Source organism: Lepisma saccharinum, chromosome 5, assembly GCF_977018435.1.
Source record: "Lepisma saccharinum chromosome 5, izLepSacc3.1, whole genome shotgun sequence".
Classification (NCBI taxonomy): Eukaryota; Metazoa; Arthropoda; class Insecta; order Zygentoma; family Lepismatidae; genus Lepisma; species Lepisma saccharinum.
The window spans coordinates 7,540,311-7,566,562 of NC_139233.1; the positions used below are offsets into that span (position 1 = coordinate 7,540,311).

Below are 26,252 nucleotides of genomic sequence, written 5' to 3' on the forward strand. Positions count from 1 at the left end.
CACATGCGTGCAAACATCATTGAAAACAATTTAATAGCACTCCAGCTCGCGGTTCACTCCATTCCGCAGGGATGGTAAGGTGGCAATATAGCATGGCGTAGCGGTTGCTTCTTTTATGCAGTGCATGTTCATTGGCTAGCTAGTGACTAGTGTTGCCAAATGTAAATATGAAGCACTATGTGTGTTATGGGAGAAAGGCAAAATGACTGAGATCTGTTGGATTGTAAAGTGTAAACACCATATTTTTATTTTAGGTATTTGACTGGTTTGACATTGTGTGCGTGTATTGCGTGTGTGTAAGTGAAAGTGCACATGTTTGGTTAGTGAACGTTAAATTCCATAATGCCTCCAGTATTATTGTTCATATTTCATCACTTTAGAATTGCTCAAAAGAAATAAATTATAGTTTTTCTTGTATGTACGCATTGCTTGCATTGTAGAATTATTTTCCTGTAGTTTATGGTTATTACAAGCATAAGAAAACAGTCACAACGAAAAACTGTTTTCTTATGCTTGTAATAACCGTAAACTACAGGAAAATAAGAAATAAATTATGTGGATGCATGAGCATTCCAACCCTCATCTCTGGCTCCGGCAAGTGTTCTTGTAGAAATTGTATGATGGAAGCTGTTATTTTTGCTGCTTGATGCGATGAATGTTGATTTTTTTTGTGTTAAAATTGGCATGTTTTGATGGGTGACAAGTTCATAACAAAAGAAAAAGCCGCACGGCTTATCGTGTGGTGGCAATATATGTACTTCTTATTCTTGTTGCGGAAACCGGCATTGTATGTAAATGTACAACAACGGCAGCCAAATGTCTGCCATCACAGAGAGGCAATAATACTGCTTAAGGAGGAGTGTTTGTGGTCCAATTGTCGCTGTTTAACACATTCGCAAGTTACACTGTTCTACAAATTTTCACTTTTTTCTGTTACAGAAAGGAAAGTAGCTCTATCTTACTGAAATTGACCTCCTGAACACGAATACGAATTTCATTTTCTAAGATTGGCTCTTAAATTGAGTTACGACATAATTCATGTTGCCCATAAGCAATGCATTGGCTTTTATTTTCAATATAGCATAATCCATGCTACATAACAATTAATCATAATAAATATATTAAGAGCACCCACAAAAGGAGGCCAGAGGGGCACTTTGGAAGAATTAATACAATTCAAATTTTGAAATTGAAGCGTGAAAACATAGATGAGAGATGCCGTGAAAGACAGATGCAAATTAACTTAATCCTGGTGATGATTTATGATAATTCTCTTAACTGGGGGAAAGCATAACTCTGTTTCCTCCACTTTAAACACTTCCGTATTCAGCATCCTCATATTAGTAAAAATTGGGTACTCTCATTTCTGTAACAAAACATGTGTAGAACAGTGTTATTAGTTCTCAAACCAGTGGTAGTGTCAGTCGTGCATCACATGTCATTGCAGTTTCAGTACCAGTGTGAACGGGCTTATTGGGAGTGAACAGTTAAAATGCCACCAGGTTTATTAATGCAATGGAAAAATAATAAATTGTTTAATTTTATTTGAAATCACTATGAAGAAGTCTTCTTTACATCATTTTGGGTAATTTTACGCAAGGATTAGTCCACATTTAGCGGTTTTATTCCATATGCATGTACATATAAAGCCACTTGTTAGCACATATAAATCCCAGTCCTGGTTATAATGCACGGCGTTTAAAACTCAACGTTAGAGCAGAGTTCTCTAATTTCCTTGTTCTATGAACAGCTGTGCCTCTATTGAGCAGATTAGCAACTGGTTCTCCCGTTCTACTGCACCGATCGTGGCAGAAATATCTGGGTTTGACTATACCCAGGCCAGGATTCTAACCCAGGACTCCTGGCATCATAGCAAGCTGCACTAACCACTCCACCATTAAGGTCGGTAACAGTAATTGAAGTCCTCACTCTCTAATTTATTTTATTGTAGACTATGTGTTTCATATATTGTTACAAGGTTAGCAGAAGCATGGAACAATTTCCACTTATTGTTCATCTTTACTTGGATGTCAATCTCAAACTAGAAAAGATAGATTTAGACATAACATAACTCCTGGCTCTACAGTCCTGGAAGGGCCTTGGCCTATCTCCAGTCTCCCTCCCACAATCCTAGAGGTGTGGAGATTTTCAACTGGTAATGGGGTAATGTGGGGTCAACACGTCGAACCCTCAGCCGTTGTAGGAGATTTCCCAGACCGGGTTACACTACTCACTTTCCTCACGATGGTGGGTTGCCACCGGTCCTATACACAGACCAAGAACCCAGAGACTGAATCCAGGTAAACTCGAACCCATGCCTGCATATCGCGCTGTGATGCCAGGGGTCCCAGGTTCGAATCCTGGCTTCGGCATGGACGTTTGTGAAGTCTATTCATCAATTTCATCATATCACTCATCCCCATCTTCGCAAATTAGCCAAAAGTGGCACAAGAAGCGAAGTAAAATAAATCAAATCAAATCGAACCCATGCTGTCCCACAGTCAAGAGTCCAAAGCACAGCATCTTAGACCGGACGGCTACGGAGGGCAGACTTAGACATATTGGAGATCAAATACATACACTGATGCAAGCTATCAAAATCTGCAATAATATTTTAACTAACGTTAACAATTTCCATCATTTGGACTATCACTTTGTCATAACTCAACACAAAGTGATTGCACCAGTGGGCATGATACCCTATAGTGATAAAACAAGTTTTAATAGCCCTCGGTGACACCACACGTGGACTTAAAGTGCATTTATTTAATATTCCCCATTCATAGCTTGGTTTCCATTGGTTAGTTGTTTTTTAAAGTTGCATTGAAAGTTTAAAACTTACATGTTTTTCATATAATAGATTGTTGATTCCTTGCATTTACTGTCAAGGTGAAACAAATTGGAAAATCCATGTATCTGAATTGTAAGGTGGTCCAAATAAAACTATACCCATAGTGGCGCAAATGAAAATGGGGAAGACGTATGCCTTCGGACTGAGGGTGCTCATTTCCGCCACCTGTTACATATAAGTGTGTCTGTGAATATATTGAAGCCCATGGCATATATTAACTTTGGATGTTGGTAAGAGAGACAGAAGAAAATCGTGAATGGTTGTTCATGAATTACTGTCCAAGTTATTCTATAGGTATCTACAGCTGTCAATATTAATTCAAATTCGAAATTCAATATATATGAATTGATCTACACTGAACCCTACTGGGTTCAGCTGGAGTAAACTGAAGCCTAGTAAAGGTACTGGAAATAATTGCACCACAATTTTCAATAAGTGAATTGTATCCAATCATATATTTGTGAAAATTAGAGCAAACCTTCTAGCAGAATTCAGCAATGTGATTTATGGAAGTGTTTCAGCAAACTCAGTGGCCAGGTGCATTGACTGGTTGGCCCACGATCTCTCACCATAGGTTCTGGGTATGAGTCCTGGCCAGTCCAGGTGTCCCTTCAGCAATTGCTTCTAATCATCATTCAACCTCATCATAATCAGCCAAAAGTGGCAGGAAACACACAAATTGAGAAAAATACAGAAGTGTTTCAGTGTGAAATATAGGTTTTCCACGAAGGCTAATCGGGGCTGGACCTGGTTTAAAGTGGGATCCAAACCATTATGACCCTCCACCAGGTGTAGGAAATTTGGTAAAAAGTTTGTATTAAACAATAACATCAGATAATAACACAGACATTACCAATTTCATTAAAATGACTAACCGCAAGAGAAATTCGATTCTTATCAGTAGTGTAAACATAAATACATAGGAATTTATCCACATACCCCAAACAACTGCCCCAAAATTTCCTCAACACTCCCTAAAGTTTTTCACAAAGGCCTAATTTATGGTCACTTTGGATCAAAATTTACCCTTACAATCCGAAATATGAAGTTACACCCTCCTCATGTATGGGGAATTCTGGATAAAACTCTGTAAATACATTATGTTCTCTCTTTTTATTTCCACTCTGTGATTCGTTCGACACTGACAGTGCTATAGTCAGGACCCTAGGGGTGAGAGGGTGACTAATTTTTCCAGTATATACACTGGTATGCATATGCAAACTGTAAGGTAGCTACAGCATTGTACACTGACCTGACAGTATGGGGGAAACAAAGCTTCTGCAAGTATACACACTTATCACAGGATTTCTAGCTTGGTAACATTTGAAAAAAACAAACCAATAAGTTTCACCTATGATAGATCAGATGTCCATTGCCTCCAAGAAGCAACACAACTTACACAATAACCTGAAAGAACCTGTGATTTGCACACAGACATAATGAAACCACAAATAACAATAAACTATCACATTTTATAATTTGATATTGAACACAAATAGTTACTTCTGTTTATTTCACATGTACTACAGTTCAGAATCAAATTATTTTATGGTGTAAGGTGCAAGAAACCCAAACAATTGTTAAAATCTACATCAAAAATCATTTTGTAAATTATTTCAATGATACGCGACAGTGTGAAGACCAATACTGAACCACAAAAACCTCAGAAAGATTACTGATAACCTCACACACACATTGACACTCGTCCAGCATATAAATTTTGCATTCATCACCCATCATGAAAGTTAATTGGATACATTTCACTGGAAACCAAGAAAAATTAAATGTGACATCTTTCTTCTCTGTTTGTGGTGAGAGCTTCCTAAACAAGCACAAATCAGTCTAATATCTGTACAGATAGTTTCCATAAACGTTTAGTGTGCTCTTGTCTGGTAAAATCACAATCCAATGTTGCCACCATTTGAAATCCATTAAAGTTACTCATTTGTATAAATGTTATTTTCTTGTTCATGCTTATTAAAGTTGCGATAAACACTTGGGAGTATATACTGGTAAATATATTAAAAATTGCATATTTGTTAAGTAGCTGCCAGAGTAATTTTGTACGTATTAATATGGTGGTACAATTAAGTCCTTTGTACTACAATTTCCAATTTAAATTGACAGCTCTTTTCTTTCCAAAGGATAGGTTTCAAAAACAAACATTTCATTTGCTTTTATTATGAATGCTTAACAGCATTTTTTAAATTAGCTTTTAGTTTGAGAATTTCAAATAAACTTGTTTGTTATCAAATAGGAAATTAAATTCTGGATTTTTTAATGAATTATTTAAAGGCTCATTTTGTTCATTTCAGAAAAAAAATAATAGAAAAGACAAGGTGCATTTTTGTGCCATTGTTATCCAATGTAAATGCCACTCTAGACCTAATGCCAAAGGTTATGGAATTATTTTTTATAAACAAACAGAAAAAACATTACTCAGAGAGAACCTGGTACAAGCTTCGCTAGACTGTTCATCACACAGGTGCAGCAAGCAGGATCGTGTCAAAAACAAATATCAATGCACACTGTAATGAAAGGTGGGAAACGTGGAGAGAAAAGTAAAAACAAAAAATAGTGACAACGAACATCATAATCAAAGATAGAAACAGAAAACTGAAAACAAAGTAGCAAGGTTGTTCCTCTCATCTAGCTTTTGAAAAGAAAATCGAGTGCAGACACGCATCTACTTGGGACATGCTGGAGCACTTTTTTTTTTGGTCACTACTACTCACCCATACAACCTACTTTCCCGGACATCTCCCCTGATATCATGGTAAAAGAAAGCATCAAATTAAAAAAGTCACACACACATACATGATTACTAGATATAACATATATCAAACAACACATTAGCCCAAACACACATACAGCTACTCGGTAAACATCTCATTCAAAAACAGGAAGACAGTCATATAGATTAATAAATTTGATGCATGATCACTGCTGCCATTACTTCAATTTGTTTTACAAAATATTTTAAGAAAAATATTTTAAGTACACATGTTGATCAATACTGGTGACTGTTAGTAAAACATAACATGCAAATTCCAATAGATTTCTTATGAAAATGACTAAGCAAAATTATGTCACAGAAAAGGAAAAATATGTTATTTTTAAAAACTGTCAACTCATAAGGTTTAATTTTTCTCTGTTTAAAGTACAGATAATGTTTGAAATTTTCCTGGTGATGAATGATGAAGGGATTCTCTTGGGATATCAACTAGGTAGGTTCTGAAACTGACACCTTCAGGTCACAGCATTTTCAAGATGAAATCAATCACCTATGTGCATCTTTCAGGCATCAACAAATCACTGCACAAAAGGAACAGCAAACAAACCCAGACACTTCAGGAAACCCAAACACTTCAAGAAAAGTGAATACTTCAAGAAACGTGAACAATTCAACACTTTGGGAAAACCTGACCAATTGAACACTTTGGGAAAACCTGAACAATTGAACACTTTGGGAAAACTTGAACAATTGAACACTTTGGGAAAACTTGAACAATTGAACACTTTGGGAAAACTTGAACACTTCAGAAAACCCAAACAATCTTGCAATAACCTGAACACTTCAAGGAACCTGAACAATTCAAGAAAACTGAACAATTTAGGAAATCTGGACATGCCAGGGAACCAAAGGAAGAAGGATATAGCACGGTGTCATCTCTTGAAAGCCTAGCTGGAAAAAATCTGATTGGTATTGAATCTCTTCACTACAATATTGATATTGCATTTGGCAATATTCCTTTTTATGTCACTTTTCTGCCTCTTTAAGCTAATTGAAAGAATGAGGATGGGTGATGATTACATGAAATTGATGAAAGAGGCACTGAAAAACTTGGGACAGAATATTTTGGTTGGAGGCCATTGAATTCAATTAGACAATGAAGAGGTAGTACAGTGCATTGCACGCAGCACATAAATTTGAAAATTATTATTTTTCTCCACTTTTCAATGCTTCTTCTTCCTCTGAATTTCTTCAAGGCAACAGATTCCATTGTGGTAGCACTAAGAGAGACAATTCCACACAGGTAAAACAGTCACAGTGAAAAATCAGGCAAAGCTAAGGCTTCCTCAGTAGCTCAGTTGTTAGAGCAATGACACAGTATGCCAGAGATCTCGGTTCGAGTGTTGATTGAGCCTGCATTTTTTCACTGAAATTTCTACAAAAAGTTAGACTTAGATAAAACAACCACACAGTGGATAGAACAGAACCTGAACTCAATCCTTTCTTATTTTAGGCCATTGTAATGATGATGATAAATGTTTAGATGAGATTGATGAAGGGACATACATGAACGAACACCCATGCTGAGGCTGGGGGCTCAAACCCAGAACCTTTGGTAGTGAGATCATGAGTCAATGACTTGAAGTGCTTGGCCAACAAGGTAGCAAAGTTTGTCAAAGTAGAGATCGTAAGTTAAAAACTCATTGTGCTTGGTTACTGAATCTGCAAGACCTTATGGAAACAGACCCTAAGGAAATTTTGAGACCAAAGCGACAAATGACACTTGACACTGGCAACGAATTTACAGAAATAATTGCAACATTTTATACCAAAATTAGACTACCAGCTGCACTGTTGCTTGTCACTTACATGTCCCTCAGACTGGGCCATTTTCCCAATGTGTACATCATTCTGTCTTGGTCTGTTAGTTGTGAAAATTTTGCTAGATGGGAGTATACCACCCCCTAACACTTTGAGCACTGAACATAACCCTCTTCACTTATATTTTAAGTATTTTTACTAGATCTGCACGAGAGCCAAGGTGGTCCAGTTAACAGGGCAGTTGGCTGCAAAGGGGGGGAATTGGTATCGATTCATGGGGTGAGAGTAATTTGAGGCGGGCAATGTCCCCACACACAGAGTGCCTCTGGGGTTCACCCAGCCTCTAATAAATAGATACCTGTGAGCAGGGGTGTTAAGGCAGCCAGAGCATGGTGCTCATCACAACACCTCCACAAATGGCCCAGATTGGGAGCATGTGGGGACTTACCTCACATGCCTTTGTGGCATGTTGCAAGATGTAGGGTCCATGCAGGTCAGAAACAAAGGGTTTGAAACGTTTTGACCAAAACATGACAGTCTAAACAAAGGTATCCTTTTCTGTGTAAAGCCCTACATAAAAAAACAATGGCAGCAATGATATTAACACAATACATACATCACAAATATAGAGTAGCCTACAAAAAATTGTAATAGTTTCCCAACATTGGCAACTGCATGTCATCTTCAAGGAACTGATACATAACAAACATTCAAAATAACATGGCACATGAAAGAACCATGCAATGGTATAAAACTAAATCACAACCTCAGGATGAAGCCTAGAAATGGTACTAGCCTAGGTTTCCGAAGTTGTAATTTTTTTTTTTAGAGAATAGTTTTAGCAGATTTGATTATAAAATATTAATGATATTATCTGCATATAGCTCCTTTGGAATTTTTGTTTTCTATTGAAAAAAATAATGCATTCTTGCTCTAAACGTGACTGATTTCGATTTTGTCAATTGCACAGACAGCACAAAATTAATTTTCTTTTCATTTCTTTCGGACAGAACCAACTCCCAAAAGATAGCACAGTTTCTAAATCAAGTTTATGTGAAATGCATGACCAGAAATTCATTTAGTTTTTCTAAAACCACATTTCTCTCGTAATGTAGTAAAGTATATTTCCCAACAAACTGAGCACCTTGCATTGTGAACCCAAACGTAAGGACATTCATACTGAACTGTTGCACCTACCTGCCGTTCCCTTGACGAAAGAGTGCCAATATTTCTTCGAACGTCTTATTCTTAGTTTCTGGCACTTTTTTGTATGTGAATATCCAAAATATTGCAAGGAACACACTGAATGGAAGGAAGGTGTAGTTCTCCAAGGCCGTCTGAAATAAAAATGAAATCAATGTATTTGTATGTAAAGATAACTACTAACTGAAAGCATTTCATGAATGGGCAAAGCTACAGCTGATCAGCTTATAGAGCATTCCACGAAAAATTGTCCTACTCCATATAAATAACAAAATGAATTAATATGGAAACTATTTCTGTTCTTAATTGCATTAAGGTTTAAATATTTGGGAATGCATATAATTTACATATTTTACCAAAAAAAAAAATATTAGCATCCGTAGTCTATATGCTTCACAGACAAATGAAGCCAAACTTTATTTATATTTTTAAAGAGTTATACACATACACATAGTCATGCATTCAGACTATGTCGTCATACACAAGTATTTTTGATTTGCTGGCAGAAACCACTAAGTATTTCATAATTCTATGAAATTAGTTTATTATGAATATTTTAATCCAATCGCATTTCTAGAACCTTGCATTTTATGTGTGAATGTCACATACCATAGGTAATGCTGGAATGCTCCTTATGTGACTATTTAATCTAACAAACCTTTGATTTAATCAGGGTTGGCATGTTCAAAACAAAGGTGTTCACAAGATCATGTTTTAAATATTTACATGCATAGTTAAATCCTGTGCTTTTGAAAAGGATGTGCATATACTTTAAATTAAAAAGTCACAATCACAAGAAGTTAATTTTCATATTTGTGTTTAACATGAATATCAACATGTTTATTTACCATTAACCCTTCAGCACTACAGACATTGATAATCACACAACTACTATGGAGGGGCCTGTCAGACTGCAGTCTTGATTTTGAACTATGAACTAGCTGTCTTGCTATTTTCAATTCCTGATGTGTTTCATGCGACTTGACATGGTTATAGAAGATTATTGTAAAGCAGTTTTCAATTATTAATGTTTAGTTACAGAAATGTAATGTAATTAATGCAAAAAGGAAAGAAAATCAGTCAAAAATTGCAACAATGGCTTCCATATTTTTTTAAATTCAAAATTCTTAATATTTCTACATTTTTATATTGTCAGCAGGCGTCTCCTGCTGGAAAAAAGGACAGCTTGTTCTGTGACGACATTAATGAGCATTTCTACATTTTAATTTCTTCATATAGGAGAAGTATTTATTTTACTTGAGAGCACTCAACTAAGATTATATTACATTTCTTGTATCTGAAGTGATGCATGCGTTAATTGTGGGAAAAGATTTATTACCTTCTTTCACTTCAGATCCAAGAAATGTAATATGAGCTTAGTTGAGCGCTCTCATGTAAAATAAATACTTCTCCTATATGAAGAAATTAGAATGTAGAAATGCTCATTAATGTCGTTGCAGAGGAAGCTGTCCTTTTTCCCACAATTGACGCATGAGCAGCATGCATTCAGCAGATGCCCCTGATTGTCAAAAGAGCAGGAGTTCAGAGTAATATGTAATCTTTGCTGAAATTGAAAATGAGTAATGAGCCATTGGAATAACTAGTATGGTACATCTGTCAGACGACTAGCTGCAAATAGAACAGTAAGATTTGAACAAAGGTAAGACATTGTGACCTTGACAGCCTGTAGCCAGCATGTAGCACGTTTACACACACAAAAAGACACGTAAGAAACATCACTGCAGCACAGAAGAAATAAATATTGAGGAAATTTCTGTTCACATAAATGCTCTCACTGTACCTTCATAGTAGGAAATCCAATACCGACGAGGAAATTCGCCATCCAGTTGACGAGCACAGCAATGGACATGGCAGCTGGGCGTGGTCCCTGGGAAAAGAGCTCGGCAGTGATCATCCAGGGAATCGACCCAGGCCCCACAGCAAAGAACACCACGAAGCTGAGCGTTGATACGACTGACAGGTACGACATCCAGTCGATCATTTCCTGCACATAACCAAAAAACTCCTATTAATGGGCGGTAGTATCGCCTTTCCCAAGTAGCTGGAGGAGACACGACAAATCTCTACTTGAAAAACTCCACAGAATAAGCTACTTTGAAAAAAATATTAATAACGAGATGCAACTAATGAAACTGGTGCTGTGGCATCAGACTCATGTGAGCATCTCCTCCGAGCAATGTTAGGAAAGATTTCAGTGGACATTAAAACTAGAGCTAAAAAAAAGCAGTGTGGGTGTAAGCATGGGCGAATCAATGTCTAATTGTAAATAATATCATTTTTTAAAAATGTATCATGCACACGAAACAAAACATCTCTTTATAATTACGAGAAAAATGACTCGTGCAGAAAAAATATTGATTTGAAGTAGACAGACAAAATAAACACGGCAAAGCACTTTGCAGGGTGTTTGCAACAGAAAATAACATTTACATTTATGTCAACCACAAGTGGTTTGACACACAAATACATAAAAATGGAAAACCCAAGAATAGTTGATTTTTAAGAACATATACAAATACACAATATGTACAAGTTTTAAAATATTAAGTATTTAAAGATTGAATTGAATTTTATTTTCTTCCGTTGACCCTTGATTAAAAGGGCATGGAAAACGTCAAGATACATAATGAAATAATAATTATGGTTATTTTCCACCTGCAAGGAACATACGTTGTAATCATTTCTAGAAAAATCAACTTTTCTCTACACAGAATATTAATATAAAAACACAATTACAGGCAGTGTTTGTTAATATGTGTTTTTGAAACATCAAAAAGAAAATAACTTTTCTTGTACGTACATATTGTTTGCATTGTAGAATTATTTCTCTTGAAAAAATTCTAAGAATAATAAATGTCTGATGAGGGGAGCATGTGTTCCCCTGAAACATTACATTGAAAATTGTGTTTATGTGCTTGAAAAAACAATAAACTTTTCAAGAGAAATAATCAAACAGAAAAGGCATAAAATTTTATTCATGGTGTGGTACGGTCAGGGCTGGATTAAGACTAAATTGGGCCTGATGCTTGAAATCTTCGGTGAACAATAAACACAATGACGTTATAGTTACGTCTCAGCGCAAAGAATAATAGTAACTGTATAATAAGTAACGCTGTGTCTAGGCGTCCAAAATTGGGGCTCCAAATTTGATTCTAACATTTATTTTCAGGTTAATATAGCAAAAGAAAACTGTTCAGTTTTCGGAAAGTTCTTGTCTGTTTTCATCTGGGCCTAATGCTGCAGCTCAATAGCACTCGCCTTAATCCAGCCCTGGGTACGGTAGTGAAAGCCTAGCATGGTAAAGTTGCATATTTCTACAATGCTCTATTTGTCAGTCTACGATTAATTTCTAAGCATCTCCACCTTCATTAAGACAGGTTCTGGAATGGTACACTCCTGTTCAGATAAAGTTCCACATACTTCAACTGTTCAACATTATGAAGACTGCTCTTTTATGTGAACAGGAGTCTACCATCCTACATGCCAAAATTTATGTTAATAAAGGAAGAGGTCTTTGGAAATTAGTAAAATAACAATATAAAGAGTGATGTGGAAATACGAAACACAACCATGCAATAATATTTTGTGTTTTGTATTATATTTCAAATGCTTAAGAACCATCTGAAATTGTGTTTTAATACTTATATGTTTTCCATTAAGAATTAATTTAGTTCTTAAAAACCGAATTAAGTAATGCTTAACTTTAAATGAGAAACAGATAATTGCAAATATATAATGACCTTCATACTTACAAAAATGCTGAACTCTGACTTTGAAGAAAGAAAGTGTATACATTTGAGAAGAAACATCAGCAACATATAGAGCTTATGGTGAAGGTTGTGTATCGCCAGGATGGGTTAGATTTTTTCATATTTTACTATTACATTGCTGCATCTTTCAATTATTAGAATATTAGAATAATTAAATCAAGAAGACTTAGATGGGCAGGCAATATGGCAGGGATGGGAAAGGAAAGAAGAGTTTGCAGGATTCTTGTTGGGAAACCTGATGGTAAGAGACCTGTAGGAAGGCAAAGCCGAAGATAGAAGGATAATGTTGAGATGGACGTGAAGGATATTGGTAGGGATGAAAAAGATTGGATTGATCTTGCCCAGGATAGGGACAGATGGAAAGCTTGTGTTGCTGCAGCCATAAACCTTTGGGTTTAAGAAGGCTAGAGAGTTAGTTAGTTCATCTTTGAATTAAAGTGGTTGTAGATGGAATGCTTGATTGATTGACTTGGTTTATTTTACTTTGCTTTTCTGCCAGTTTTAGATAATTGCAATGATGAGGATGATCGATATGATGAAACTGATAAACGGATAAATTATTCTACAAAGTTTCTAAATATTCTTATTTCTTTTGTGAAAAAACATAACAAATTGCTATTCGCAAGCTATAATTGTAATGACAAACATTAACATCTTCAACTGATACCTTGATATATGTACAAAACTTAATAATCAATTGCACTGACAAAAATAATGGGATTATTTACATTGAGATTATTCTAATACACACTAATTACTGCACAACATGAAGCTTCTTTGCCAAAATAACTAAGACAGAAGCACTTGACAGTGAAGACTGAGACAATCACAAATTTTGCCAACACAAATCTTTGTCTATTTCTGTACAACGTTGCACACAATACATATCTACGAACGCGAACTATGGGACAACACGTACGCTGAGGCCTGGTAAGCATCAGATATTTACAAAAGACTGCATGGTATGAGGTTATCTTCCATCAAATTGGCAGATATTGCTTCTTTTAAATAGTAATTCCATGGCTAGAGACATCTTTGGAATGTGAATGAGAACATTTTTTTGGTGTATTGGCATGTATGGCAATTTTGTACCCTCCTAAGTATAAGAGGAAAAAATCCTCTTATCTAAAACCCTTACCTCAGAGTTAAAACTGGGATGTAAAGATCCCCCTTTAGAAATTGTATAAGTGCAAGGTTGTAAATGGACCTGCACAGGACAAACATAACACATTCTAAAGGTAAGGGCACACACTAAAAAAAAACTTCTCACAGGCAGTGGAAGAAACCAGCTCTAATTGAGAAAGCTAAAAACATTTGCTATTTGCACAGTCACCACCTACCAGCATAGATGATAAATTGTTGGGAAGGTTAAAGCTCTGCCAGAGGAAAATAAATTAGGCACATTTGTAAAGAATATGTGAAACACTTAAAATGGTATGGCCCTACACATGATGGATATATGTATTTACATGTATCAAGTGAGTGCACACACACACACACACACATACATGTGTAGACTTGGAACAAATAGAGGACTTAATATACTAGACCGTTTCGAAACCGAATTTGTGTTAGAAAATACTTTACCAAAAGTTTTGCATGAAAATTAGACTGTGTGTGGGAATAAGCAATGCAGTAGTGATGTCAGAAAAAAATATCAGAAGGGGGAGGAGGGCAGAGTAGTAGATAGGGATGCCTAAGAATTCTTGTAAGATATTATTAAACGACATTTTATTGCCTTTCTATTTTTATTGGCAAATCTCTATAAGATTATTAAGATAGTAAGGCATCCTACCACTGATAAAGAGTGCAGTAACCCTTAATTGAACATACAGAATATGGGTAAAATCAAGGAGAATTCACCATGAATGCAAGGGATGAAATTGGGGTTGACAGCTGTGTTTTTGCCCCCAACAGAAAATTGTTGGAAATGCAGGTATACATCATACAACTGTCGGGAGAATTATTAGGAAGCAAACAATTTGTGAAATGACATCTTCGAGAAAGATATGTACAATATGACTGTAGAAAACTTCTTACGTCACGTGCCGGCAACATATTTGTTAAAACACTAAAATAACACACAAAGAGCACGATAAAAAAATACTTCAGAGTTCTTCCAAGCTATCGACTCCTTCACGGAGTAATTTTCAGGGCTGGTCGAGGAAAGACAGAGTGGACGCGGTTGTCGTTACACTGGTGTTACTTCATGTGTCAGTCGGCAGATGTCGATGCGGTCTTGCAGTGTTGGTAAGTCTTGGTAAAAGGTAAAAGGTAAAGTGTTCCCCTGTGCTTAGCACCACGCCATGAAGGTGTATAGGGGGTGTGGGGGTAACGCCCCACACTTTCTTGATCCGGTCGTGAGTGGGGGTGATGTGATCAGCATCACGCCCCTGACCGCCTTTACCCCCCAGGGTTTCCCGGTGGGTTTGGAATGCTGGTTGGGGGAGATGGATTTTTGAGTTTTACTGTGTTGTACCAAGAAGAATAAAAATTTCCACATAAATTGTCATTGAGATTATTTGTGTTTTTGATCATGTGTACCCCTTCCTTAACGTCCCTTTCTATTTTTCCTTTCACATGTGCAATGAAGGAAACTCAATCCTGTGGAAGTTGATGGTTGGTTTCTAAGGCGTGTTTGGATAAACCAGAAGAACTTTCTTTCATGCGTATGTATCCTAGGTGGTCGGCGAAACGGTCTTTGATGGGTCTTTTGCATTGTCCTATGTATTTTTGGTTGCATTCACATTTGATGCTGTAGATGCCAGAGTTTGTTAAGGGGTCTTTGGTCTTTGTCGTACGTTTTGAAGCCTGCTAAGTCCTATGGATTTTCCGGGTTTATATGCTATTCTGTAGTTACGTTTTTCCAAGATGCATCTGAGTTTGGTGGAAAGTCCTGGTATAAATGGTATCCCTAACCATAGTCGTGGATCCTCTTCTTCGTTTGTGGGAAGGTGGTTTTTGGCTTTTTTCTGTTTTTTTTCCTTTTTCTTTCACTTTTAGCAGGTTCTCGTCGATTACACTGGGGCTGTAGCCATTAAGGGAGGCCTGTTGTCTTAGGATGTCCAATTCTTCTTGCAGCACTTGGTTGTTGGAACTTAAGTGCACAGCTCTTCTAACAAAGTTGTTCCAGATGTTGTCTTTTTGACCTGGTAGGTGGTTGGAATGTTTATGTATGAATCGGGATCCTGCCGTGGGTTTGCGGTAGATTTTGGTTGCAAAACGATTGTTTTCTCTGAATATGGAGATGTCTAGAAAATTTAAGGTCTCGTTCATTTCTTTTTCTGTGGTAACTTGAATGGAGTCACATACGTGGTTCCAGCTGTTGACGTACTCTTCGAACATTTCCTCATCTTGGTATATGATGAGGAAGTCATCCACGTAACTGTGAAATGATGTGTGGGAATGGTTGTTTTGACTGGATTTCATCTTCATAGGCTTCAAGAACTAAATTTGCTAGCCACGGGGAAAGTGGGTTTCCCATGGCTAACCCTTCCGCTTGGTGGAAGATTTTTTTTTCAAAAGTGAAGAATTCATTGTTGAGGCATATTTTCAGGGCTTCTAGGAAATCCTCTCTGATCGTGCTGTTTGTGTGTTATTTTAGTGTTTTAACAAAGATATGTACGTAACATCTCAGATTTAAGTTTATTTTGTGTATGGTGTAGTTAGTTTCTTAGTGTGGAATTTTTATTTGGAATTTGCCAGTATAATGTTTTCTTATGTACCATAGTTGCAATTATTGTTGTTCATAAAGAAATGTTACCTTATTTTATATTGTAACCGTTATTGATTCAATTTGATGTGACCTGAATTAAGGGCTGTAACGTTACCAGCAATAAACAATTTATAAAGTGTTAGTCCACGGAATGCTCAGATAGGCTAATGGAAAATAAACCTACAATTTAAAGTGGGATATGATCCATTGTGGATTGTCTCTCAGCAAAAACCAACCTAGGACATCTTCATTACAAGCAAGAGCATTAGCAACTATGATATCAGGGAGGCTGAATGAACAATTTTCACTTGGAATTTTTCAGTGCCCCATTTGAGTTAACATAAGAACTGGTGAGTACACTGCTATACAAAATAACTAGTGTTGCCATATTTCTCCTTTGCCAATGCAGGAGAGAGAGAGAAAAATAAACAGTTCTTATACACAAACACACAGCAGTGATATATTTTATATATTGTAAGTAGGGCAGTGCTGATACTGAATGGTATCCGAGAGTATGGGTTCAAAATTTATCACCAATACTTTCCTGAGCCCACGTTTTCTGTGGACTCTGCAAAAATGCCACGCAACACTTTTGCAGCCTAAATATCCTTGAAATTATGAAAAATGCATAATTTTCATTATTTTTGCAACAACATTGTGGGGACATTTGGAAAAAAATTGTCATGTGAATTTATGAATATTTTAAAGCAGAACAATGATAAACTGTTATGGTAAAGTTCCAATGACAAATTTGGTTATTAAAATTTAAATGTACTCTGATTTGCTTTAAATTGTTACAACTTTGAAGATCAGTTGGAATCAGCAAGAATATCAGCACTCGAATCAGAATCCTTTTCTAAGTGCTATCAGCTTAGTCCAATTCTAATACATATTATATTATATATATTACATTAAACTCTTACAAGACATAAAAACTAATCATAGAATACAGGACATCCTGCGCCTGGCATCCCTAAAAATAAATCTCATAGTTTGTTCTGAAATATGCAGATGGAGTTCAAAAGACAGAAAATACTGTGCGTAGCATAGATGTACAGTGAATTAAAGAGCATGGCACTAATAATTTTTTAAAATGCTCTACCATAAATATTATGCACTACTTGTCTTGTCAAGAAAAAAACTAATGCCTGTCCCTTAAGGCAGATTTCTTCTTAGTAATCTCTGATCATACTAACTAATTCTCAATATGTAGGCTCTATGTACAAAAAAGATGCCTCTATCAGGAATCCTCTGGCCATTTGATGGAAGTTATTAGAGAAAAGCAGTGAACCATGCAGTAAATGCTCGGTGCGAAGGTGTTGACCCTTGCGATGGCAACAGATAAATTTCTGGCAGCCATCGTCACGGACCACCGTTGTTTGTATACACACCTTAATCAGGAAGGAAATGGTGATGAATATGGAGAAGATGAACATCCCACCGAGGCCATATAGGTGTAGGGTTCGGCGGCCGGTACGATCCATGAGAGGAATGGACACTAATGTCATCCCGACCATAATGGCACCAATTCCTATTGTAGCAAACTTAGCGCTTTCTTCCGGTAAGCCTGAACTGATGAAAAGACCCGTGGAGTAATAGAACACCTGCAAAGATGAATGAAAATAAATTTTCGTACAAAACACAGTGTGAAGCATATTAATTTAGAGTGGAACCTCGATTTTATGTATTTCAGGGGGATCAGGTTGAAAATACTTTAAACGTGTGAAAATGTAAAATGGACGAAATTCTTTAAACAATTTTCTGCGTTCGGACCATCAAGATTGAACGTATAATGTGGGAAAATGTAACTGATAACCAATATTCTACTCATCCAATATAAAATTCCAAATGGCCCTTTAAGAACCTGAGAGATTCATTGACCTCCTTAATGAACGTGTGTTTCTATGTTTTGATTGATTGAGTTGGTGTCTTAAGTCCACTTTATGCACAGTAAGGCTAATCGGGACTGGACCTACAGTTTTTAAAGTGGGATCCGAACCACTATGTAGCTCAACTGGGTTCGAACTTGGGACCCCTTGATTACAAGATGACGACGATACCAGAATGCCATCAGGGAGGTTTGTGTTTTAAAGTGACTGCAGTGCAAAAGAAGTTGCATATTTAGACATGTACTTTTTTAAAAAGTAGTGCGTGGAGGTTATTCATAAAAATTATTAAAAAATGACAGAACTTTTCATTAAAGTATAAGATACGTATTTATAGATATATCGGATCAGCAAAATAATCGGTAATTTTGCCGATAAACCGAAACACCAACATGCCTATATCGACTAATACAGATAGAGAACAGATTAATCTGTCCCATCCCTAATTCGTAAGTAAATCAGTACTATTTTCCTTCCCATACAATACAGTTACATCAGGGCATGAATGTAACCAGTGGGGGCAAGAGGTACACTTGCCCTATCTCCCCAGAAAACAAGTGGTAAAACATTTCATTGTGCTTTTTTACATGGCAAGGAAAATAAATGTTATTCAGTTTTCAAATAATTCAAAATGAAGCATTGTCCTTCCTTGGACAGTGTTGTTTGCCCTCCTAAAAAAAGGTTCATTTGCCACTCCATGGAGAAAAGTCTGGCTATGCCCATGCAATAGCCCTGGTGGTGTAGCGGTAACGCTGTTGCTTTGTAATCAAGGGGTTCCAGGTTCAATACCCAGTGGAGGTGCATGGTGGTTTGGATTCCACTTTAAACTGTAGTTCCAGTCTCAATTAGCTTATCTGTGCACAAAGTGGACTCAAAAACAAACTTTGAAGTTCATGTACAGATACACCACAGTATAATGTAACTGGACCACTGTAATATTCCTGAAGAATAAATGGGGCCTTGTGTGTTCTTTGCAATTGGTTCTTGTATCAAAGGATAAAGTTTTACAACAGACCCTTTATACCTATTTCATCCAGGGTTTATCAATAAGAAATTCTTACCAACAATGATAATAGTTTTTCTTGTATGCATGTAAACTACAAGAGAAATAACAATGATAATGTAGTAAGTAAGTAGATAAATAAAATGGTTGATTCTCACCTGCTAAAAAAATTGATTATTATTACTAAATGACTAGTTCACTGTAATGCATTTTTGGCTTTGAATAGGGGATATCAGTTTTCCAAAATGTTATTAAGTAACAGTGTATATAATTACTTCTTTTACACCCATAAAAAAAAAGCGCAATCACCATTAATTTATACACTATTTACCTGATTGACACACTTACCAACAATTTCAAAATGGTTCTTAACTATACAGATACAGTACAAATATAAATTTTCTGGCACTAACTCATGGTCAATAACAATAAGAATTATACAACAACAATAGCAATTACACTTATTACTATATGTTCTACTTCTACTGGTTACAAGGTTTCTTAATACAGGACTAGACAAAACTCCCCACTCTCAGTAAACTGTAACAATTTTGGTGGGACTGATAAATATTCTAATAGATAATTTAAATGATGTACTGTATTTGGCCATTGTTGTTCTCAGTACTATGTATAGATTAAAAAAGCTATTATGTTATATTATACATATGTGACTTGGTTTATGTGAGAGGATATCTCTTAAAATTTTGTACATCTAGATACGTTCGGCCACTGATGGCTGGTATCCTCCCCAGTGGGATAGTGGTAACGTTGGCACCTTGTAAGAAAGGGGTCTTGAGTTCAATGCCCAGTGGAGTAACATAGTGGTTCAGATCCCACTTTAAACTGTAGGTACAGTCCCAATTAGCCTACCTGCGCATAAAGTGAACTTAAAACCATAACTCAAACTGATTTCTGGCAGACAAACCATGCCTACTGAATAATAATGACAATTTCTAGTGAACATAATTTCTTCTATGGTTACTTTATATTGCTTTTCTTCATCTTAATGTTGATGATGAATGATGAAGTGATGAACTGATGAAATAGCGATGGGACGACAACAACAATAGATCCATATACCTAACCAGGGTTTGAATCTACAATGTCTGACTTTGGAACACGTTACACTGACCACCCTACCGTGGTAGCAAACACCATTTCAAACGCATTGCTACACTCAGTACAGACAAAAGTTTGGATCCGGTAATGGACTTACAGCATTGATCCCGGACAGCTGTTGGGAGAGCTGCATCACAACACCAATAATAAGCGGTGAACGCAGTGTGGGTGAGCAGATGAGTTCAGACATTGAAATGGTTGCTTCAGCTTGCTGGGCTCTTTCTTCTGCTCGCATCTCTTCGATATCTTCCTCCACTTGATTTGAGGCTCGTAGCCTTCGTAACGCTGGAACAAGGAAATAGTTAAGAGCATTCTTTAAAGGAAATACACTAATTATAATTATTATGTAATGTTCGTTGATTATTTTTATGGTTGAGCCAATACCACACAGAAGCAAGTCTGAATTTTACAATGCCAAGGTTTTTTCAATTCCATTCCAATTTTGTGATATGTAAACTAATAAAAATAATAAAGGGTAAAATATGAGTTATGAGTTTTTATGACTAACGAGGAAGATATAAAATATTAGTTGGCCCCCTAGCTATGGAAAGGGGATGGGGATGCTTTACCCAGTTTGGGGAAAGGTGGAGGGATGCTTACATGGATAAACATGGAAAAAATGCAATTGGTGGGGGATATCTATGCAAATTATACTGTGAAGGAAAAATTATGAGAATTGTCTTCACTGGGGGATGGCATACCCAATGTCCCCCCTACTTCTTTGAGCACTGCTAACCCCCCTCCCCCTTCGAGAAAAAATCATGTGAAAATCCTTGCACATACACACACACACATTGCAACTATGGTATGTAGGCTCATCAGGTCTACCTTTACTTTACTGTCAACTTCAGTGACTCGCTCACTTCCACTATTCACAATTATCAGTTTATTTCGGAACTATGATCCCAGCCATTTAGGAATATGGTTGGTTGTGGCTGCGGTGGCTCAGTCGGTAACGCGTCTGACTACCATGCTCAAGTTCCCGGGTTCGATGCCCGGCCGGTTCAAATCCGGGAACTTTTCTAACGATGGAAGTGGCCCCGGCGCCCACCCAGCGTTGAATGACATGGGTACCTGGGGGAAACCCTGGGGGGTAAAGGCGGTCAGGGGCATGATGCTGATCACATCACCCCCACTCATGACTGGATCAAGAAAGTGTGGGGCATTACCCCCACACCCCCTATACGCCTTCATGGCATGGTGCTAAGCACAGGGGAGCACTTTACCTTTACCTTTTTTGGTTAGTACTGGTTAGAACAGCTTTTCTTGTCAAAACTTAAATAGAAATAACAATAACGATAATTATTATCATGTTTCTGATTATTATTATACAATAACAATGATAAAAGCAAATAAAAACTAATGTTATTCAAAATTGATTATTATTAATATATCCTTGGAGAGATTTCTCAGTTTGATTCACCGTATGAGTGAATATTCAGCACAATAGTTTTTCATTATATTTTTACATTTCATACAGTTTGTGTACTGAAATGCACAGTGATTCTAATTTGTTATTAACTTTTACACTCTTCATTCACAAAAAAGACTAAATAGGAAAAAGAAAGATACAAATACATACACAAAAAAGGTATAAGTTACAGTCAAGGTAAGTAATAAATTAAACTAGTAATAAACACAATATTTTGATAGGATGAGCAACTATTTATATGGTTAACCCAAGCAACATTCAATATGCATGTATTATTTCTTTAAACGTAAATATATAAAATGTAATCAATAAGTTAAATGAAATATTAATAAATAAGGACATTACACAGATATAATATTTATGATCACATAAAAGTCTAACTGCACTATTCTTTGTTTCATAAATGTATGCTCAAAAAATTAATTATCAGATTCATGAAAAACAAAAACTAAATAAACAAGTGTAAGTACACATTATTTTTGTCCCCTATGTATTTAAACATCAAAAACTTGCAAACAAAATATATTCAATAACTAACAGAAATTGTGACTTAACCAAAGATGGCAACACTCACCTCTCCTTGCCTCTTCCTCCCACTGCTTTGTCATCAGCAGGTAACGTGGAGATTCAGGGCACACAGGAAGAAGAATTAACTGCAAAATTGCGGGACATATTGCCAAGCCTACAATGTTAAAGATTAAAAAGAGAACCATCAAACAGTGTGTTGCAAAGCAGGAAATAGAATCATTCGACACACACCCTACTAATATTATTCCTTAGTTATTACTATTTAAGGTGATTAAAAATTCAAGATTTCAGTACAAAAACTTGGCACATTTTTTGATCAAAAGCAGTATATAAAATTGCATTTCAGTGTTAAAATGGTGAGTATTACCCTAAATTTTATTTTAAAAAACTATACTCATTACGCAAAATAAACTTTCTCCCTTTTTAATGTGTTGTGTTTGTCCTACACAGGTCCCTTTAAAACTTTAACCTTTCTCAAGGGCTCTTACACCTTTCTATTTTAATTTTAAGGTAAGGATCTTAAATAAGGGTATCCCCCCCACCATGTGTAATTGAAAGGTGCAAAATGACCACACATATCGCCACACCCAAAACGTTTAAATCAATCAATCATTTTTCCTTATAATAGCACATTTATGTAGTCGTCAGAGTATTAAGTTTATTCCTGTGTAAAGGAGTCTGTTCTGCTTCTCAAATATTTACAGCAGAATTAATGAATTTTCTGTGATTTGCATAATTCACAGGATAATTCAAACTTCAGAAAGAGTCACATTGGTAAATAAACTCTAAATTCTATGTTTAAGAGTTTATTCTGAATTTTATACTTTATTTCGTGACAAAACACCTTTTAAAACCACGAACAATTAACATTGGTGTGTTATTTCACATTTTGTGTTCCCATCAAAAAAAGAAACTAGACATTATTCATTATCTAGTGCTCTTAACTATACTTATTCCAACACTTCTTCCCTCGCTGAAGGCAGAGTGCTTAACACATCGTGCTACAGCGCAAGGGGTCAAATCCTGGCCTGGGCATAGATGTTTGTGAGTGTCCATTCATCAATTTCATCATATCGTCACTCATCCCATCTTCGCAAATTAGGCAAAAGTGGCACAAAAAGCGAAGCAAAATAAAGCAAATCAATCAAGTCTTCATCTGAAAAAATTTTCATCTCCCAGTGGTGGAGATCAAACATAAGACAGACCTGTGCCTTTACTACAAATCCAGTGTGATAATAAACTACTCCACAGCACACTAAAATTCTGTGCTAAATTGTTGCTCCACTTATGCTACAATTTCTAATTTTTTGAGGAGAGGGGAGCATATTTGCTGGAATTCTACACTGTGATGCCCTCTGGAAACATAGTGTGAATACGTATAGTTAAAAGCACTAGACAATGGATAATATCCAATTAACACTGCATCCTAGGTGAGTCCTTTCATCTTAGCATCCAAAGAAGATGCACAGAAAAACCATTTACTAATTAAGCTCTTCACCCATGTCGCAAATTTTCAAGTTAAGAATGTAATTCATAATTGGGAAGAGAGAGACGCGGTAGTATATACGGAGAAACTAGTACTCACTTTTATCCGCGAAGCTGTTTTTTTATTTTTCGATTAATTTCAGTGGCCACTGCCACCATCCTCGTTGGAATTTCCTGTACTGTTGCTTGGCGTGCATCTAATCAAGGAAACGCATGCCATAATGCACTTCCCGCACGAGCCAAACATTGATAGTGGGCAAGCGCACCACACTTGGATTCCCCTACCACCACAGTTATCACCCGAAAATAGCAGACGACACAGACCGAGATGCACAGTTAACAACAGTGCACCTAGCGGCAGCCAGAGAACTACAAACAAAAGACACACGCCAAGCAACAGTACAGCAAGGTCCAACGAGGATGGTGGCAGTGGCCACTGAAATTAATCGAAAAAGAAAAAAACAGCTTCGCGGATAAAAGCAAGTACTAGTTTCTCCGTATTTAAGAATTTAAAACTAACTAACTAACTCTCTAGCCTTCTTAAACCCGAAGGTTCATGGCTGCAGCAACACAAGCTTTCCATTTGTCCCTATCTTGAGCAAGATCTATATACTCTTTTCCATCCCTCCCGATTTCCTTTAAATCCATCTCAACGTTGTCCATCCATCTTCGTCTTGGCCTTCCTACAGGTCTCTTACCATCAGGTTTCCCAACAAGAATCCTGTAAACTCCTCTTTCCTCTCCCATACGTGTCACATAGCCTGCCCACCTAAGTCTTCTTGATTTAATTATTCTAATAATATCTGGACATGACTACAAATTATGTAGTTCTAAATTATGTAACCTTCTCCACTCACCTGTCTCCTCATCCCTTTTAGGTCCAAATATTTTCCTAAGGATCTTATTTTCAAATACTCTCAATTTATGTTCCTCTTTCAATGTAAGGGACCAAGTTTCACACCCATATAATACTACAGGCAAAATTACTGTTTTGTATATTTTAAGTTTTAGTTTCTTAGATATTAAACGTGAAGACAAAAGTTTATGAAGAGAGAAGTAACATGCAATTTAAGAATTTAAGTGTCATAAATTAACTAAAACTAACTGTTAACAGTGTTACTACTATTGTAAAAAAAAGTAAGTCTGTTACAGTACAGCTACTTACTTCTAAAAGTAGGTAGTTACAATTAGAATTCCTCTAAAAAAAAGTAAACGTTACTTGTAACTGTGTTTCTTCCATAACTGCTATAAGAAATATAAATTACACAAACACTGCTGCAGTATGGGTGGCATGTCCAGGATTTTCAAACATGGTGGGAAGGACTTACAGATTTTCATTTTCTAGTAGTAAGTCCTCATTTTACCATATTGTCCTGTGTTTGAATTCTTTTTTTAGGAATACTGGGCAAAGGGGGGAGGGGTTATGACCCCCAGAAAGCCCCTCCCGTAAGGCATGCCACTGAGTCAGTGGTAAATTGCCATTGTTAGGGATTTATTAAAAATCACACTGAAATTCCTACAATTTAAACTCTGTACAAACACCCTTGCATCATGTATTACCCCATGGTTTTTACCATTACCTGACTCATCTGCTATAAGGAATATAAATTATACAAAATAATGATGCAAATATTTATAGCAAAAAAGAAGTATGACTCACCAAGAAGAACAGGCCAGCCATCGTCGGTGCCGAGGATTTGTTCAATGCCCAGCACTTGGGAAATTAGAAGGCCTACAGTGACGGCAAGCTGGTTCACAGTGCCTAAACCACCACGAAGATTCAATGGTGCGATTTCCGAAATGTACATAGGGACAAGGGACGTGTTTAGACCTGAAAAGAAGCAGAAAGATACAATGAAGATAGTACTCTCTTTCATACAAAATATGTAATAAAAACAAGAGAGCCAATTTCATTTTCAGTCACAATTTCTAGTAGATGATCAGCATCGAAGGGGAATTTGTAATACTTTGTGTTGAAATACCAGCATGTTCTTGTCAAAACAACTGCATGGTGTCACAGGTATTGCAACAGGTGTTGTCATTAGTGGGGTAAATAGGGGAATGCTCAATCACCCCACAGATGTATTACGAGGGTCACTAATTATATTTTGAGCCTAACAATGAAAAAACAGGAATTTGGCATTGAAAACTGCTTTATTGTTTTTCGAAGTATTCTCCTTTATGGTCAATACACTTTTGCATTCGTTCGAACCATTAGTCAAAGCAGTTTTTCCAGTCATCTTGAGACACCTCCATAATATGGTTTTTGAACGCATCAACGGCGTCTTCTGCCGACGAAAATCGTTGTCCACGCAATTTATTCTTGACATTCGGGAACAAGAAGAAGTCATTGGGTGCCAAATCAGGACTGTATGGTGGATGACCCATCAATTCGATTTTTTGACTGTTCATAAAGTCGGTTGTTAGACGAGATGTGTGACTGCTGGCATTGTCTTGATGAAGAATGATCCGACGGTGTTTGTTTGTTTTCCGTATTTGACCAAAGACCTCTGGCAAACAAATTGTTGTGTACCATTCAGAGTTGACCGTTCTAGGTTCCTCTAAAGGCACAGTTGCCACATGACCAGTTTTCCCGAAAAAACAGGCGACCATTTGTTTCGATGTGCTTCGAGCGCAAACAACTTTTGTTGGATTGGATTCATCTTGAAACACCCATACAGTCG

General features: G+C 36.6%; 1 protein-coding gene across 21 annotated transcripts in view; it reads right to left on the reverse strand.

The window, feature by feature from the left end:
• Positions 1–26,252, reverse strand: part of Glut1 (Glucose transporter 1) — a 428,124-nt gene that overhangs the window by 35,737 nt on the left and 366,135 nt on the right. For 17 of the 21 annotated variants that reach the window (XR_014441680.1, XR_014441681.1, XR_014441679.1 and 14 more), the window contains 7 exons: positions 25,229–25,399; positions 22,130–22,237; positions 20,221–20,408; positions 17,507–17,719; positions 10,411–10,635; positions 8,604–8,743; positions 5,587–5,616 (listed from right to left, as the gene is read on the reverse strand). Coding sequence is in view for 9 of the 21 variants with exons in the window: in XM_083122100.1 (XP_082978226.1) it covers positions 5,587–5,616; positions 8,604–8,743; positions 10,411–10,635; positions 17,507–17,719; positions 20,221–20,408; positions 22,130–22,237; positions 25,229–25,399 (1,075 nt within the window). In the remaining 12 variants the exon portion in view is untranslated. The remainder of the gene's footprint in view (positions 1–5,586; positions 5,617–8,603; positions 8,744–10,410; positions 10,636–17,506; positions 17,720–20,220; positions 20,409–22,129; positions 22,238–25,228; positions 25,400–26,252) is intronic. The other 4 variants (XR_014441675.1, XR_014441673.1, XM_083122105.1 and 1 more) reach the window with 2 other exon arrangements.